The sequence below is a fragment of the Staurois parvus genome, unplaced genomic scaffold (genome assembly GCF_062004578.1).
Source record: "Staurois parvus isolate SC_StPar_1 unplaced genomic scaffold, SC_StPar_1.0 ptg000031l, whole genome shotgun sequence".
NCBI lineage: Eukaryota > Metazoa > Chordata > Amphibia > Anura > Ranidae > Staurois > Staurois parvus.
In genome coordinates this window covers 8,361,776-8,377,507 of record NW_028317827.1, presented here as the reverse complement: position 1 = coordinate 8,377,507, position 15,732 = coordinate 8,361,776, and the positions used below count along the sequence as shown (strand labels likewise).

Below are 15,732 nucleotides of genomic sequence, written 5' to 3'. Positions count from 1 at the left end.
TTGGTTCTGTTTTTTCTAAAATAGCCAGTACTGGGAGTTGGGTAGGGGGTGGAACCAAGGAACTGTGCTCGGAGGTGGGTTAAGGACAAGGGGAGACTTGGAATGAGGAAGTATCTGTACATATTCTCTGAGAAAAAAAACCTGGCTATGGCAGTACCTCACATATAGTATATTTTCAAGTTTAATGCAGTAGTTAAGGCAACTTTTTCACTACAGTAAGAAAGCATACATAATGGCAAAACAAATTTAAGTTTTGGATGAAGTAGGGGTCAGACACTTTGCCAAGTTTTTATTGCTTCTGTTTGTCCTAGTGAGCATTGCCACTGAAGCAGAAAGTGATGGGAAATCATGCCAGCAAGAACTAAGAGAAAATATTCCAAAGGGGACACCTGTTCCTTTGACAACTCTCTAAGATGGAAATTCCATTCACTTTAGGGAGATTTCCTCTCATTTTTGTTGCACCTCTAAGATATGAAACAAAGGATATCTCTCCAGTGTGTCACAGCTTGATAAGGGTTTCAATCCTTCCCTACTCTAAAACAAAGTTTAAAAAAGGAGCTTCAGGCACCACTGGTATCTGATACTTGAGTGCTAGATACCCAGTCCTAGATAGTTCTGCAAGCACCAGATGCAGTTGTGTTCAAAATAATAGCAGTCAGACATCACTAACCTGATCAATCACTGTTTGGTAGAAATTATATTTCTACATGGCAAATAATTTACTAGCAGGTGTAGTAGAGTAATACAAATCCAACAGACCCAACAGTCATGGCATGCATCCTGCTGATTCTGTGTAATTGAATCACTAATTGAAAGGGGCATGTTCAAAATAATAGCAGTGTGGAGTTCTATTAGTGAGGTCATTCATTCCTTGAAAAACAGGTGGCAATTATTGCGCTTATTTAAGGAAGGAAGGCAGCAAATGTTGTACATGCTGGTTACAGTGCATTTCTCTCTGAAATTCTGAGGAAAATGGGCCGTTCCAGACATTGTTCAGAAGAACAGCGTACCTTGATTAAAAAGTTGATTGGAGAGGGGAAAACATATAAATAAGTGCAGAAAATGATAGGCTGCTCAGCTAAAATGATGGCAAATGCTTTAAAATGGCAATCAAAACCTGAAAGATGTGGAAGAAAGCGAAAAACTACCATTCAAATGGATAGAAGAATAGCCAAAATGGCAAGGACTCAGCCAACAATCAGCTCCAGGAAGATCAAAGAAGGTGTAAAGTTCCCTGTGAGTACTGTTACAATTAGAAGACGCCTATGTGAAGCCAAGCTATCTGCAAGAAGCCCCCGCGAAGTCCTACTGTTGAAAAAAAAGACATGTGCTGAAGAGGTTACAATTTGCCAAAGAGCACATTGACTGGCCTAAAGAGAAATGGCGCAACATTTTGTGGACTGATGAAAGTAAGATTGTTCTTTTTGGGTCTAGGGGTCGGAGACAGTTTGTCAGACGACCCCCAAACACTGAATTCAAGCCACAGTACACTGTGAAGACAGTGAAGCATGGTTGCGCAAGCATCATGATATGGGGATGTTTCTCATACTACGGTGTTGGGCCTATTTATCGCATACCAGGGATCATGGATCAGTTTGAATACACCAGAATACTTGAAGAGGTCATGCTACCTTATGCTGAAGAGGAAATGCCCTTGAAATGGGTGTTCCAACAAGACAACGACCCCAAAAACACCAGTAAACGTGCAACATCTTGGTTCCAGACCAACAAGATTGACGTTATGGAGTGGCCAGCCCAATCCCCGGATCTTAATCCAATATAAAACTTGTGGGGTGACATCAAAAATGCAGTTTCTGAGGCAAAACCAAGAAATAGAGAAGAACTGTGGAATGTAGTCCAATCATCCTGGGCTGGAATACCTGTTCACAGGTGCCAGAAGTTGGTTGACTCCATGCAACACAGATGTACAGCAGTTCTCAGAAACAGTGCTTATACGACTAAATATTCATTAAGTGATTCAAAGGAAAGCAAAATCTTCAAACATTTTTCAGTTTATTTAGTGAATGTTTAAGTTTGTAAAGAAGAATACAAACACTGCTATTTTTTTTTAACAGTCTAATATTCACTTTTCTTCAATTTTTTTAGAGGAACAACACAAATTTGATATATTTTTCTTCATGTTTTGATTTGGAATAGAATGTGTAGTGTTCCCAATGCATTTGTGTGTATGGAAATAAAAGCTATTAGAAGGATTTTGAGCTTTATTCACTTGTTTCAACACACTGCTATTATTTTGAACACAACTGTACCTAGTCCTCAACACTCTCGGGAGTGCCGGATACTGTGTGCTTAACACTTTTAGAGGTGCTGAATAACTGCTTGTAAACACTTCAAGGAGTTCTGTATAGCTAGTCCTTGACACTTTTAGGAGTGCTGAATGATTGGCCCATAACACTTCAAGAAGTGCCCTATACGTGGTCTTCAACATTCCACAAGGGCTGGATACGTGGTCCTCAGCACTTCCAGGAGTGTCTAATATCTGGTCCTTGACACTTGAAGGAGTGCTGGATACCTACTCCTTGACACTTCTTGGAGTGCCAGATACCTGGTCTTTGACACTTCCAAGAATGCTGGATACCTAGTCTTCATTACCTCCAGGAGTGCTGTGCACTTGGTCTGCGGTACTTTTAGAACTGCCAATATATGGTGCTTTACATTTCCAGAAGTGCTGGATACCTGGACCTTAACACTTCTGGGAGTGCCAGATACCTGGTCCTTTATGCTTCAGGAAATACCAACAACTGGTCCTTAACACTTCAAGGAGTGCCAGAAACCTGATCCTTTATACTTCAGGAAATGCCAAACACCTGGTCCTCAACACTTCAAGGAGTGCCAGATGCCTGGTACTCAACACGTCTGGGAGAGCCAGATATCTGGTCCTCAACACATCTGGGAGTATTGGAATCCTGGCCCTTGACACTTTGGCCTTGATACATCAGGGAGTGCTGGATACCTGATCCCCCAATTGAAGTCTGTAATTCCTTTCTCTGGCTGCTTTGTTATTACAGGATTAGACTGAGGACAAAAAGTATATATGCTAAAATTGTGGTGGGGGAAACATTTGACTGGGGTACCTAACCTGGAGTTGGGCTTCAGGGTTCAAGCACTAAAACCCATTCTGTGGGCAGGATGCCTTTGTTTGTGTGCCTGCATGTACCCCGAGCTACATGCAGGCAGCCTATAAAGGTGGATGCAGATGTCAAAATGTGATGCTCGGAGCAGCCTCCAAGGCAGCCTGTACACAGGACGCCTGCCAGCATCCATCTGAGCAGGCTGTATAAACCAACATTATTTGTACTTCTTATTAACCAGAGAAACATGAAATATTGCTTATGATTATTTCATATTTACCATTTGCAGGCAGCAGGTGGAACTCTAATGCAAGGTCTGTCTCTTATAGGCAGCTGCTGTCCCTCAGTTGAAAATATAACCACAAATACAGAAAATTACTGGAGGATAAATACAAAATAAAATTGTATAAATACCATTACATTTTTAATTTAAAACTACTTTGTATGCAATATAGTATGTATGATCTGTAAGCAATAGTTTTGAATAAAAAGTTATAATTACTGTATTTTAACATTTGTACAGATTTCCTAACAGTAACATACCCTTGGCAATACAGCTTTTGCGAGGCAATATAGGCGAGAATTATTCACCATTAAGGAGGTAATTGAGGACAGGTACTGTATAAAGAGTGTGTATGTTTATTTTCTAACTTCTACTGGAAAAAGAGCAGTTAGAACCTGGCTGCTATCAACAACACCCTATTATTACTTGCCTCCAGTTTTCATAAATCAATTATGTTGCGACTTTGGTCTGTACACACACAAAAAAAGAGCTGTTAAAGCAAACAGGAATTTCCATCATAAAGTGACCCTATCAAAAATGTACGAATGCCCCTGTAAAAAAAAGGAATGTACATACCTACCTCTCCTGTTGCCTGCTTCACCAAATGCCATGTCAATCAAGAGGAGCTGGGTAAATTTACTTCCAAAGCCAACACATCAAGCATCATGTCTCCCTTAGTAGTCAGTGGCTCCCCCATTTGACCTCCACATCTCTACAGGACCCAGTAGCTTTGTGGAGGTTCCAGGAGGAACCACTGAATGCTGTTGGGGCACAGATAATCGTCACTCCCAGAAGTGTCGGCTTCTTCACAAACATAAGGTGGTGATTTTCACAGTTGGATTGGCATTTGGCAGCATAGTTTTCTTTTTACCAGGATCAGCTTTTTTGCATTTTCAAATTGTTGACAGAGACAGACAAACCTGAACTTTAAAAATTAGCCAAAATGTACTTTTACAGTGGGTTCCCCCCAGCTCTGCAAGGGCTGAATGCTTATTAAAGTGGTTGTAAACCTCAGGCATGAAATATGAACAAAGTATATCCCTTTATAGTGTGTACGTGTCTCAATCCAGAGCACTAAGTGCAATTACTGTCTGCTGCCTCGTTCCTCTGCTATCAGCATGAATCACTTCTAACAAGTTTTCCTGACACCAAGAGGAAAAAAAGGTGATGGGGAGAGATCTTCAGCACACAGTCTGTGATTGACAGTCTCAGCTTTGTGTAAAGGGGGGGGGGGTGTCCCTTCCCTCCAATCAGCTCTAAGAGCTTGTCTCATTGAGCCCTGCAGTGCGTAATTTCAGCTCTCCACCCCCTGTTTTTGAAAGCTTAGACAAGCTTTTTAAATTGTGGACTTTGAATGACTGTAGAGAAGATGCAGATAAACAGGTACAACTTAAGTAGGAGGATTTGTTTAATCTCTGTTTATCACCCGAGGCCAGTGACTTCACTGGGTATATGTAAGTTACAACCACTGTAAGCCTAGGTGGGGAGATAAAGAGGATTTTCTACTTACCTACTATTAACCTCAATGGCTAGCTACGAGTCTCCCCTCTTCTTCCTGAAGCTCCTGTCTGTGGGAATTTCCTCAGCACCATCACATACATGCAGGGCTATAAAACCTGCAGTATACATGGAGAATGCTTGAGTGCGACTGCTGCCAAGAATGCCTTAAAAGGAGGGAGTACTGGACTGGTCACATGGATCAAGGGAGTCTGTTGGAGCGAGGAATAGGATAAGTATATCAGATGCAAATTAATTTTAAGTGGTTTTAAATGCATGTGGTGTTTTTTTGTCCAAACAATAGAGGAGATGATATTTTTGTACAAATATATGAAGGATTAATGTCCTTGGTTGGATATTTCTAAAAGTAAGTAAAGGGGAGTTAATTTGATAATAAATTGTAAAATAAATATTTTTCCTTATTCTGGCACTCCTAGAAATAATCCCTGCAGTGCAGGGGTAGCCCTACTGGAAGGGTATATTTTACCTAATTCATGAAGTTCAGCTTTAATATTTACAGGGGTCGCCTAAAATCCTGAGTCACATTGGTAGGCAAATATCAATAACATATGACAGTCCACCCACCTCACAAGTCTCACTATTGTCCATGTAGATTGCCAGTCCATCATCACAATGAGAGGTTGGTAGTTTTGCGCAGAAGAAGACAGGGCCAGGCTATGGACCAGAAAATATGGTTGACATTTGCATACCAGTATGATCTAGATTTCAGGAAACCTAATAGGAATATGGACTTGGAATTGCTTTCTATGTAGTGCTTTAATGAAGCAGGAACAAATTAACTCTTTCAGTACTTGGTTTAGGCATCACTCGTGGGATTCTGCAGGTATCTAGTATGGGTTCTCCCAGAGGGTTCATAACTAGCAGGGCAGCAATGCAGAAACTTCACATCTGAGAACCCTGGGGAGGTCCAGCTTGGCCTGACTGGAATTTAGGGCCACCTCCCTCAGTGCAATGAGCATCCCCATACAGAGGAACCGTGCTGACAGAAGTAACCTGGAGTATGGTGAGTGTTTGCATAGGACACACCTTGTCTTAGGCACACCATACATGCAGGTGTAAAGGTGGAGCAGAGTGCTTAGAGGGCTGTGAACTATGGGATCAATTCACTAAGAGATAAATACCACATTAATTTTTTCATGCAGTATATATTTCAAAAGTAGTCAATTCACTAAATAAAATGCGTTATATACCGAATGTGTTAAATATTTATGTTTTGCGATATATAGTACTTAAAGTTTGCATTTTTGGGGGGGTTGTTTTTTCACAATTTTTTTTTTTTGCATGCTAAAGCATCAGTCCGATGCTGCATAAGCCCCCCACCGGCTCTAAGGGTTAGAACTTAGCGATCACATGACTGCTGATCACTGAGCTCTCCACTCTAACCCCCCCCCCCCCCCCCCAATGTTCACTGGATCGCTAGGCTGTGGAAGGGGAGGGAGCAGCTGGCTCAGCAGATCGCTTAGAGGCTGAGTCAGGTGCCACTCCAGACTCCAGGATCTTTCCCCAGCCTGAACTGGCTGAGTGATGTCAGCCGACAGCAGGCTTCAGCCCGCTGTCAGCTGAAAATGGGTCACAGGAGTGCAGAAAGAACTGCACTCCTGTGATCCACTGGAGAAGTACGGCCAAAAGGACTTTGGCTGGACTTCTCCTTTAATGAGTTATCTCATGTTTTTTGCGTTATTTAACTCACTATTTTAACAAATATGTGGTATGTAGTGTACCTCACATTCAATATTTTACTTTGACAAATTGACTCTTTTATTATCTCATGTGATATTTCCGAAAAATTAGTAACTTGACCTTCATATTGCATTAGGTAACCTTTAGTGAATTGACCCCATGTGGTCTGGGACCTAGGTCTTATTCTGCCCTGTTTTAGGCAGGCCCTGGTAGAGGAGAGAGCTGAAGCTGTCAATCAGCTGGAGGTCCCTCCCCTGTCACCTATTTTCTCTTGGTGTCACAAAAACCTGTCAGAAGTGACTCATGCTAATAGCAGAGGAATGAAGCAACAGAGAGAAATGACACTTAGTGCTCCTAATTGAGACAAGTACACAATATATAGGCAGGGGCGGACTGACCATTTGGAAACTCAGGCACTGCCTGAGGGCCCGGCATCAGTAGGGGGCCCCATGAGATGCCCCTGGTACTTTTTTCATAGGCTTTTTTGAGTTTGGACAAGGACACAGGGGTCCCATGATCCCCTATTGCCTGGGGGCCCCATGAGTAGGGATATGGTTTGTTCATTATTCATGTCTGAAGTTTACAACCACTTTAGGGTGCAAACCTTAAATCAGTTTTTGGTGGATGCTGGGATTTGAATCACTTGGCAGTTCCCTTTATCTCTTAGGGATCTTATTAGTAAGATGCTGTATCTGTGTTTGAGTTTCTGGCCACGATGAGAGGCTCCCACTACACTTGTTTAATTTTTTTGTGATGCAGTAGGAAAGGTTGAAATGTACAAGGGGATTAGGAACACCTAAAATTCTTAGGTGGGCAGAACTGGAAATTACAGCCGGAAGATTTCATTGGTTGAGAATCCAACACTTGTAAGATACCAGGAGCTTACTCAACCTATGATGAAATATCATTTCTGGGTGGAGTGACCCTTGAAAATATGTTGTATACATATCAGCTGCTTTTTATATACAATACATAACACATCTGATGTATTTTTAACACCATATAAATGCATCATTTTTAACAACTATCCACATTTTAATTTTTATAGACATACAGTATATTTTCTATTTGGGTATTTTTTTTTTAACTTTTAACCTGCAAGCACAGTTTTGCTCATACCCCTTCCAGGGGAGTTAGCCATATTTAAAGTGCTGCATACACACCTCAGCCCTTAGTGGGTTTACAATTATACACGATCCCTCCTCTTTTCCCTGCCCCCATTATGTTCCCTGTTTGCCAGTCTCTCTCTCCCTGCTGGCTGTCACTGAACAGAAAGCTGCAGACTTTATTGATTGTTTCCTGGGCTTTGCTGGCTGCATGAAATCAAACAGCATTACCTGCCCTCTAGAGAAACTCTTGCGAGAGAGCCCTACTACTCACACTGGCTGCCTGGGAAGAGGGGGTCGGACAAGCCTTTTCTCCTTGGGTGAGGTTGGTGCAGCAGGCAGAAGAAGAGACACCAGGCTGCTGCTGCAATAGGACATCCACAGAGGAGACAGAACTTGGGATTTGGGATTGCACTTCACCTCTCTGACATTTGCATCTTCATGGGCAAAGTGTGGAAACAGCAGATGTACCCCCAGTACACCACCTACTACTACCCCCAGTATCTGCAGGCTAAGGTAGGCACTACTACACTGGTACATTGTTACTGGCTCATGGAGGGAAGCTTAGACTGCATATCATTTGAAAAGAATCTGTTCGGTGAATGACAGTATCACTGATCAGTGTTATACTGGAAGCAACTCGATGATGCACTTACAAGGGGGTGGGGAATTAAAGGCACAGTAGCCAAACATAGCCTTGTTCAGATTTCAGGTCTATGGATTTGATCTCAGTTTTCCTCTTCTGAGTGGTCCCTTAGTTGATGATTGCCCCAGGAGGCCACGATACAGTGGATGTTAGAAGATGCGGATTTAACATTTGGGTTGCAGTAGACTCCATATAGACTGTGTACTAAGAAAACCGCTGTGCATAACAATCTCGAGGATCAGGTGACCTTGGTAAAATGGCCTAGGGAGTCGAGAGACAATGTGAATACAATATATGGCCAAACGTATGTGAACATCTCCAATTTATTGAGTTTAGGTGTTACCAGTAAAGGGTACTGTCAATGCTACAGCGTATAGTACAAAGACATTTTTAGACAATTGTAAGTTTCCAATCATGTGTCAACTGTTTGGGGAAGGCCCATTTCTCTTGCAGGATGACTGTGGCCCTTTGCAACGGTTTGTGAAGACAAGTTTGGAGTGCTGTGGCCCGCACAGAGCCCTGACCTCACAATACTGAACACTTTAGGGAATAACTGGAACAACAATTTTGAGACAGATCTTCTCATCCAGCATCATTGTACCTAACCTCACAAAAGTTCTCCAGCTGCAAAGAAGTGGAGACCCAACTCTAATATTTACCATGGTTTGGGTATAGGATGTCCAACAAACTCATATAGGTTTGATGTTCAGGTGTCCATAAACGTGTAGTCATACAATCCATTTCCTTGATTCTTTAATCTTCTGACATCATCATACCTAACCCCACAAAGGCTGTGGGGGACCAACTCCAAACTAATGCCTGAAGTTTGGTATGAGATGACCAATAAGGTCATATACGTGTCAGCTGTCCACAAATGTTTGGCAATATATTGTATTTCCTTGATTTTTCCTTGAATTTTAATGTTTAATGTTTAATCTTAAAATTAGTTTTCTGATGCAGAGTTGTATTCAGTTAATACAGATTTATATTACCTCTCTGTGTCATGCAAATTTAGGCCTCATGACTGATTATTCTTAGTCTTCTTTCTTTTGTTTAACTCCTAAGAGGTTAGGTCATGCCCAGGAACATGCATCAGGCATGTGAGGTTGCAACTAAACTTTACAACTAAGCCCAGCCCTCAAGGTACTTTTTTGTGAAGGCTTTCATACCTCAGGAAGACAGATAGGAGGTCTCTTGAAGAAAATTAAAGGATTGTGGGAAGTAGATGAAGTATTAAAACAGCCTGAAATATTGATTATTTGCTGTGATGAGACTGTTTTGAGCAATAATTATACTATAGGAAGTGGCACCACCAATCCTAAGTGCAAGCCGGTCTGAAAAAGTTTTCAGCAAGATATAAAGTCATGTGAATGATCTTTGTACATTTTTGCCAGATGTACTTCTTTCTCCATTGTAGACTCTGATTTTGCAAACTGGCCCACCAATTATGCAAGATGTTCCAAAAAATGTCCTTTTAGACAAAGTATATGTTATTTTTTTCCCATTGCTGGACAATTGTCTTTTTCTGTTTTTCTGGAAAAGTTGGCAGCTGTGCACATGAAATAACATAGATTGGGGCTGATTTACATAAAATGGAGCAAAATAGAATGAAGAAAAATTGGAGCCATTATTAATACAGTATCATTCAGATTACTCCTATTATTTGGTAGAGGAAAATTGGTAAGTCTTGTGGACAATATATCCTTATTTGCCCTAACTGTCTTGCCGTTTTTGCAAATAAGGCCCAATTAAAGTTATTTTTTTAACTGACTACAGAAAAATGAAACCTGAGTGGTTGTTCTTTATTACTGTACCATGCATATTATCATTGCTCATTGCATGAACTTACTGTATCTACTACTCAGCAACTATTATAAAAACAGGTGGGACCTGGCCATACAGCCATACCATCCCAGGCCCAGTGGCAGTGGGAAGGACTGCCTTGAGTGTCCATGTCTCCTTTCTCTAGTTGTGGGTGTTTAGTATTTGGTAGTATGATGGTCTAATTGGCAGTGTTTACATACATGTGGTGTTATTAGTGACATGGAAGGAAATTACCCTCACACTGTTCTCTCACACCAGTTGCCAGAGCACCAGGATGAAGCTCCTAGCTTCTGAGAGTGCAGACACAGGTTAGGCCCAAAAATATCCATAGTTAGGTGCTTTGGGCCCCATATTCCCACTGTCTTTATCCTAGTGAGGGGCAGAGGGGTTGCCAAGAAGGGGCCGCATCCAAGTGAGGGGCAGTGGGGTTTCCAAGAAGGGGCCATCAAATTTTACTTGCTCTTCTCCCTCTGCTCTGTGCAGCGCTTCCGAAATGGTTAACCAACCCTTTAAAGTGGAACTGAACTCAAAAAGTGAATATTTGATATGATATTGGGAACATCTACAAATGTTAATTGTGCCTAAGTGGTACCCTGAAAAATGTTTGTGTTACCTTGAATTCTTCCTGGAAAATAGCAGAGCATGTCCTGGTATGTGAGGGTGCTTAGGCACTCCTGTGCCTAAATTCTCATTGCTGTATATCTGCATTGCAAGATCTCAGGCACTGTTGCTTCAGACGGTTTGGAGTGAGATTTGGTGATCTTACTACTGTGCTGCCCGATGCTTTCTACGCTGGAGGCTCTGACATGAGAAAGCAAAGCCCTGCCTCTACAAAGATGGCTACCTCTACACAGACACAGTGCAGAACAAGGCAAAATAAGTCAGTAGTAGAGAGGCCACAAGTAATATTGCCTGCTGCTTGTCGTTTGTTGGAACAGTTTTCGAAGTTCAGTTCCTCTTTGAAGCTGAACTCCAAATAAAAGAAAATGCTCCCACACTGCAAGGGTCACTTAGATCTAAAGTCTGAAAAAAGCAGTTTTACATATCTGATCCTCCTAACCTGCTGGCTCTCTTCAGGCTGTAAGAATGGTCCCCAGGTCCCTGCAGTCTCTTCTTCCCTATGCCCTGGTGGTCACAGGCACTCTGACATCAAGTCCAATTCAGAGCCCATAACCCTGCATTGGACATGAGGACACTGAGGGACAGTACACTACGGGAGCATAGGGGAGTGGAGGAGAGTGCCGGCTTCCAGTGGAATAGAAGATCAGGAAAGTAAATCTGCTTTTTGTGGCTCCATCAGCCTAAACGAACACAAAACACTAACAGTACAGGAGCAGCCCTACTGCAAGGTAGAATTTTTCCTTTCCTGGAGATGGGCTTTCAGACTACCCTAACAGGTTTACAAAAGAAAGGAAGGAACATAATGATACAGCTATTACATTTATTCTAGTATTTTAAGATAGATAAGTGCAGTGGAAAAATGAAAACATATGAGATTAAAGTCCCTTTAAGGGGAAATCAGGTTACTGAGATAAAATGCCTTGGCTTCTTGCAGCATAGCAAACATGAGATTTGTTTCATCCCTGTAACCGTGTGTGTCATCGAGCTATTGTCTGCGGGTTTATGAGAAAGAAGCACAGTTGGCAGTTTTTTAGCTGTAGAGAAATAACTGACACAAGGATGTTGCCGGCACAGATGGTTTACAGGACAGCAGTCAGCTTCTTCCTGCAAGTCCTTAGAAATGAGAGCTGTCAGTTACAGATTCGAGGAGGTGACATTTCTATGTCACTTGTATTCATTATTTGACCTTTAATTGTCCTGCCTGGGTGCCTGGTTCCTTCTTTAAAGACTTTGACCAGTGTGTGAGTTCCTTCATTTGGAATGGTGCTCTCCTTCGTATGGCGAAAACTACAATACACCTACCGGTACAACACAGGGGCTTGGCGTTACCTAATTATCAGATTTATCATTGGACAGCAGTCCTATTTATATTTAGATGGTGTTTCCAAAGGTCCAAGGCTAATGCAGTTGTTTGTTCAGAGATGGCCATTTTGAGTCCCCTTATGCAGTTTAGTAATCTATTATATAAGAGAGATAGGGCCTATGCCAACCTCCTAAGTCCCACTAGAATGGCTCTCCAAGCATGGGTATTTGCTAGGAAGAGATTTATTAAACCTAATATTTGGTCACCCTTTGTGGGGTAACTGTTTCCTACCTCACTTCAGATCTTTGCACGATCCTCAAGTATGTGCAAAATTCAGGATGAAAATTTTGCAAGATATTATGACTGTTGGTACGCTACTGTAATATCAGGACCTATCTTCAGTCTATAGATTACCCAGGTGAATGCACTTCTTTTACCTACAATTGACACATGCATGTTGGTCTTAGTTCCCACACCCTCTTCTGTGCTTGAAACAGACCCAATTCTTCTCTCTTAAGACTCTCTTCTGAAGTTTCTCTCCTCCCTATATCTACCCTTCTCTTTCCAGAGTCTCCCAAGATTGATAGAATGTGGGGACAGTGGAGACCTGATATTCTACATTGGGCTGGGAGGACTGTCTTGAGGACTGTTCTAAACTTTTTGATTCATCTAGAGATAAATTGATACACACTATGTTTTTGGATAGGGTATACTTTACCCCACAATGATTGCATAGTATCTATCCCTGGTGGTCCCCAACCTGCCCGTGCTCTTTGAGGGACGCAGGTACATATTTTCACATGTTTTGGGACTGCCCCATGTTGATGCAGTTTTGGATGGAGATCTTTGACCTCATTAATGCCCGTCTACGATTGTCCCTTCCTGTGTCCTCTGAGCTGAATTTGTAGGGCATTCACAATGATGCACAGAGGCCTCACTATACTTAGCTGCTGATCTTGTATCTGTTATATTATGTCAAAAAGGAATTTCACCCTCCACACCCTCTCTATCCTCTTGGTAATCCTCGATCAATGCACTGCTGTCTATGTACAAGTTGAGATATTTGAATAGGAATTGTCCTAAGAAGTACAATATGGTCTGGTAGGCTTGGATGGCCCAGTAAGTGTCCCTCCCTTTCCTATCTGAAGTATTACCTTCTCTATTTCTCATCTGGGTATGATATGGGCTTCTTCATTATAACTTCTTTTTTTACACTACTCTGTGCCTTTCTTTTTGGCTATGTTTAGCTTTGTGTAGACTGGCTTATACTTCATTGCTTGTACCAAAATTATACATGAGCATACCACTTTTGCTCCTAACTGGTATTGTACCGTGCTCATATATTTCAAGGAGTGAAATGCTTGCTTGTAAAAAAAAAAAATATATATATATATATATATATATATATATATATATATGTTATCTTTGATACAGTGGGCTTAAGCCAATTCACCACATATCAAAAGAGAAGGCTAGCTCATGTCCGTGTTGCCTGGGATGAATATTCAGCAAAATATGAAGGTGGACTTATGGTCTGCTGGTCTAGATAATAAAAATGGACACCCCCGCCCTTTAACATAAGACCGCCATACATTGTTATGTGTTGAGCAAACAGAAAATCAGTGTGTCACTACTTTGAGGTCAGAGGCCAATGTGTCACAGGGGTAAACAAATTATTGTATTTACTCTTTCCCTACTGGAAAGTGTTTTATTCTGAAAGAAAAATGTTTTCTTATATATTATATGCAAATTGGGGTTATGCACTCCTTGGCATGTATAAGTTAAAGTATATTATAAATACAAAGCTTTTCCATTTTTTAAGTTATAAAGAAGAATTCCAGGTATGGATATTTTATACAAAGTTACCTTGGTTCAGCTTGCACCAATATAACCATATATATACTATACCTGTGGGATCCTCGTGGAAGTTGGAAATCACTGTATTAGAAGTCACTACTCCAGTGACCTCCACTTGCTTCTGGGTCCCATGTCGACCAGCTGCCCTCCAGCATTGTGAATACAGGAAGTGCCCCACTCGGCATGGGCACCATTCAAAGACATTGCTGCTTTGTCAGTAATGAGGTGGAAGAGCAAGGCGGTGATATCACACTCCCCATCTCCTCCAATCAAAGAATGCATTCCATTATTTGAAAAAATTCAAAGCATTCTCTGAATGGTGTCTGTGCAAAGTGGGTAACCATCTGTGTTCACAATGCAGCAGCAAAGCAGCTTGGCACAGGACCCGGAGGCTAGTGGAAATCACACTTCTGACACATTCCAACATACATTTGTTGCAGCACACAACATTGCACATGTGTATTGGAGATATGTTGGGTTAATGTACTGGGGTGCCATTGAAAACGATTGGCAATGCAAATCGCTAAAGCATGTAATGTGTGTTAATGCATGTTGTAGTACTGGAGAGGACCGAATTAGCTTAGACATTTTCCAAAAAAAGCTCCATGTTCTGACATGGCATACATCTCCCATGTCTTATAGACCACAAAAATGTGCTGCTATTTATAACAATCCAATCCAACGTCCATTTGGGGCATAGCAAGCACGTGATGGAAGAGAAATAAACAGTTGTGAAACAGAAATAGGAAAAAAAGAAATCACTAGAATATAATGAATGTAACAAAATATAAATTGTGCAATATCACCAAAAATATAATAATAATACAGACTGTCAGTACTGATACATGGGAATAATAATACAGAAGTGTTGCAATAAACGTAAACAAGATATAAATTAATAACCTGGGTATGGAAAATCCAATTTCTCAAGCATAAACATCCTGATGTGATATAACAATGATAAAGCTGGTAAAAGAAAGTACAAAAATGAAAAAGTTTAGAGGTATTTAATGTCACCTAAAGTTCATTATTTCCACATGTGACTAAAATCCCTATAAGAAGGACAACTGTAAGATTCCAGATTTTGGACTAGGCAACCCAAGCAGGAATATTGAGTAAAAGAAGCGGTCTAATATCATTGTGAGCTGGAAGTCAAGAAGTAGGCTTCCTTGTGAATTAGAAACTCAATCCTGCATGCTTGGTGGTAATCCATGACAGAAGGGTCAAGGTTGGTGTACTTCAGCTATGTGTGTGTGTAGTAGGTATGCTCAGATGTGGACAGTAGTGCGTGTGGGTGAGGCCCACTCTCCTGGTACACACTGGGCCTTTTGCTCTCTCTCACTTTTCTCTTTCTTCTGGACTCTCAGGCACACGCGCTCACTAATGCCTGTGAACAGACAGGGTCATGTTCATGTGACATCAACAGCATCCTGACTTAAAAGCGAACCATACACCCCAGTGTCCCTGTATCATGACCTGTTACTGACTTACAGGTACCTCCTGGACCCATGGTACATACAGCTGCTCAGGATGCAACATCTTGAAGGAAACAACACAGAGCAGTGTCCCGTTCCACCAGTCTAACTTAACTGTGGCACCTCCTTCCCAAAGACGGATTGGGGTCCTGCCAGGCACCAGTGCAGACCCCATGCATGCACAAAATTAACTGTTTCCTCTCCCGTACCATGTAGCTAGGTCCCTAGGGTCTCATACCACGTGGGTCCAGTCCCAATTGATGGAGCACCAACCGCTTCCTTCCCTATGCATTAGACCAGGGGTCTCCCGCCTTTCTAAAAAAAGGG

General features: G+C 41.6%; 1 protein-coding gene and 1 long non-coding RNA gene across 6 annotated transcripts in view; one reads left to right on the top strand and one right to left on the bottom strand.

Moving 5' to 3' along the window:
• LOC149470797 (uncharacterized) overlaps positions 1–15,732 on the bottom strand; it is a 166,244-nt gene that overhangs the window by 125,526 nt on the left and 24,986 nt on the right. The gene's annotated exons all lie outside the window — the stretch shown is intronic.
• RBMS1 (RNA binding motif single stranded interacting protein 1) overlaps positions 7,822–15,732 on the top strand; it is a 487,977-nt gene continuing 480,066 nt past the window's right edge. For 2 of the 5 annotated variants that reach the window (XM_089659931.1, XM_089659920.1), the window contains exon 1: positions 7,826–8,195. In XM_089659931.1, the coding sequence (XP_089516057.1) occupies positions 8,121–8,195 (75 nt within the window). In that variant the 5' untranslated portion in view covers positions 7,826–8,120. Of the gene's footprint in view, positions 8,196–15,732 lie in introns of all 5 variants that reach the window. The other 3 variants (XM_089659927.1, XM_089659914.1, XM_089659943.1) reach the window with 2 other exon arrangements.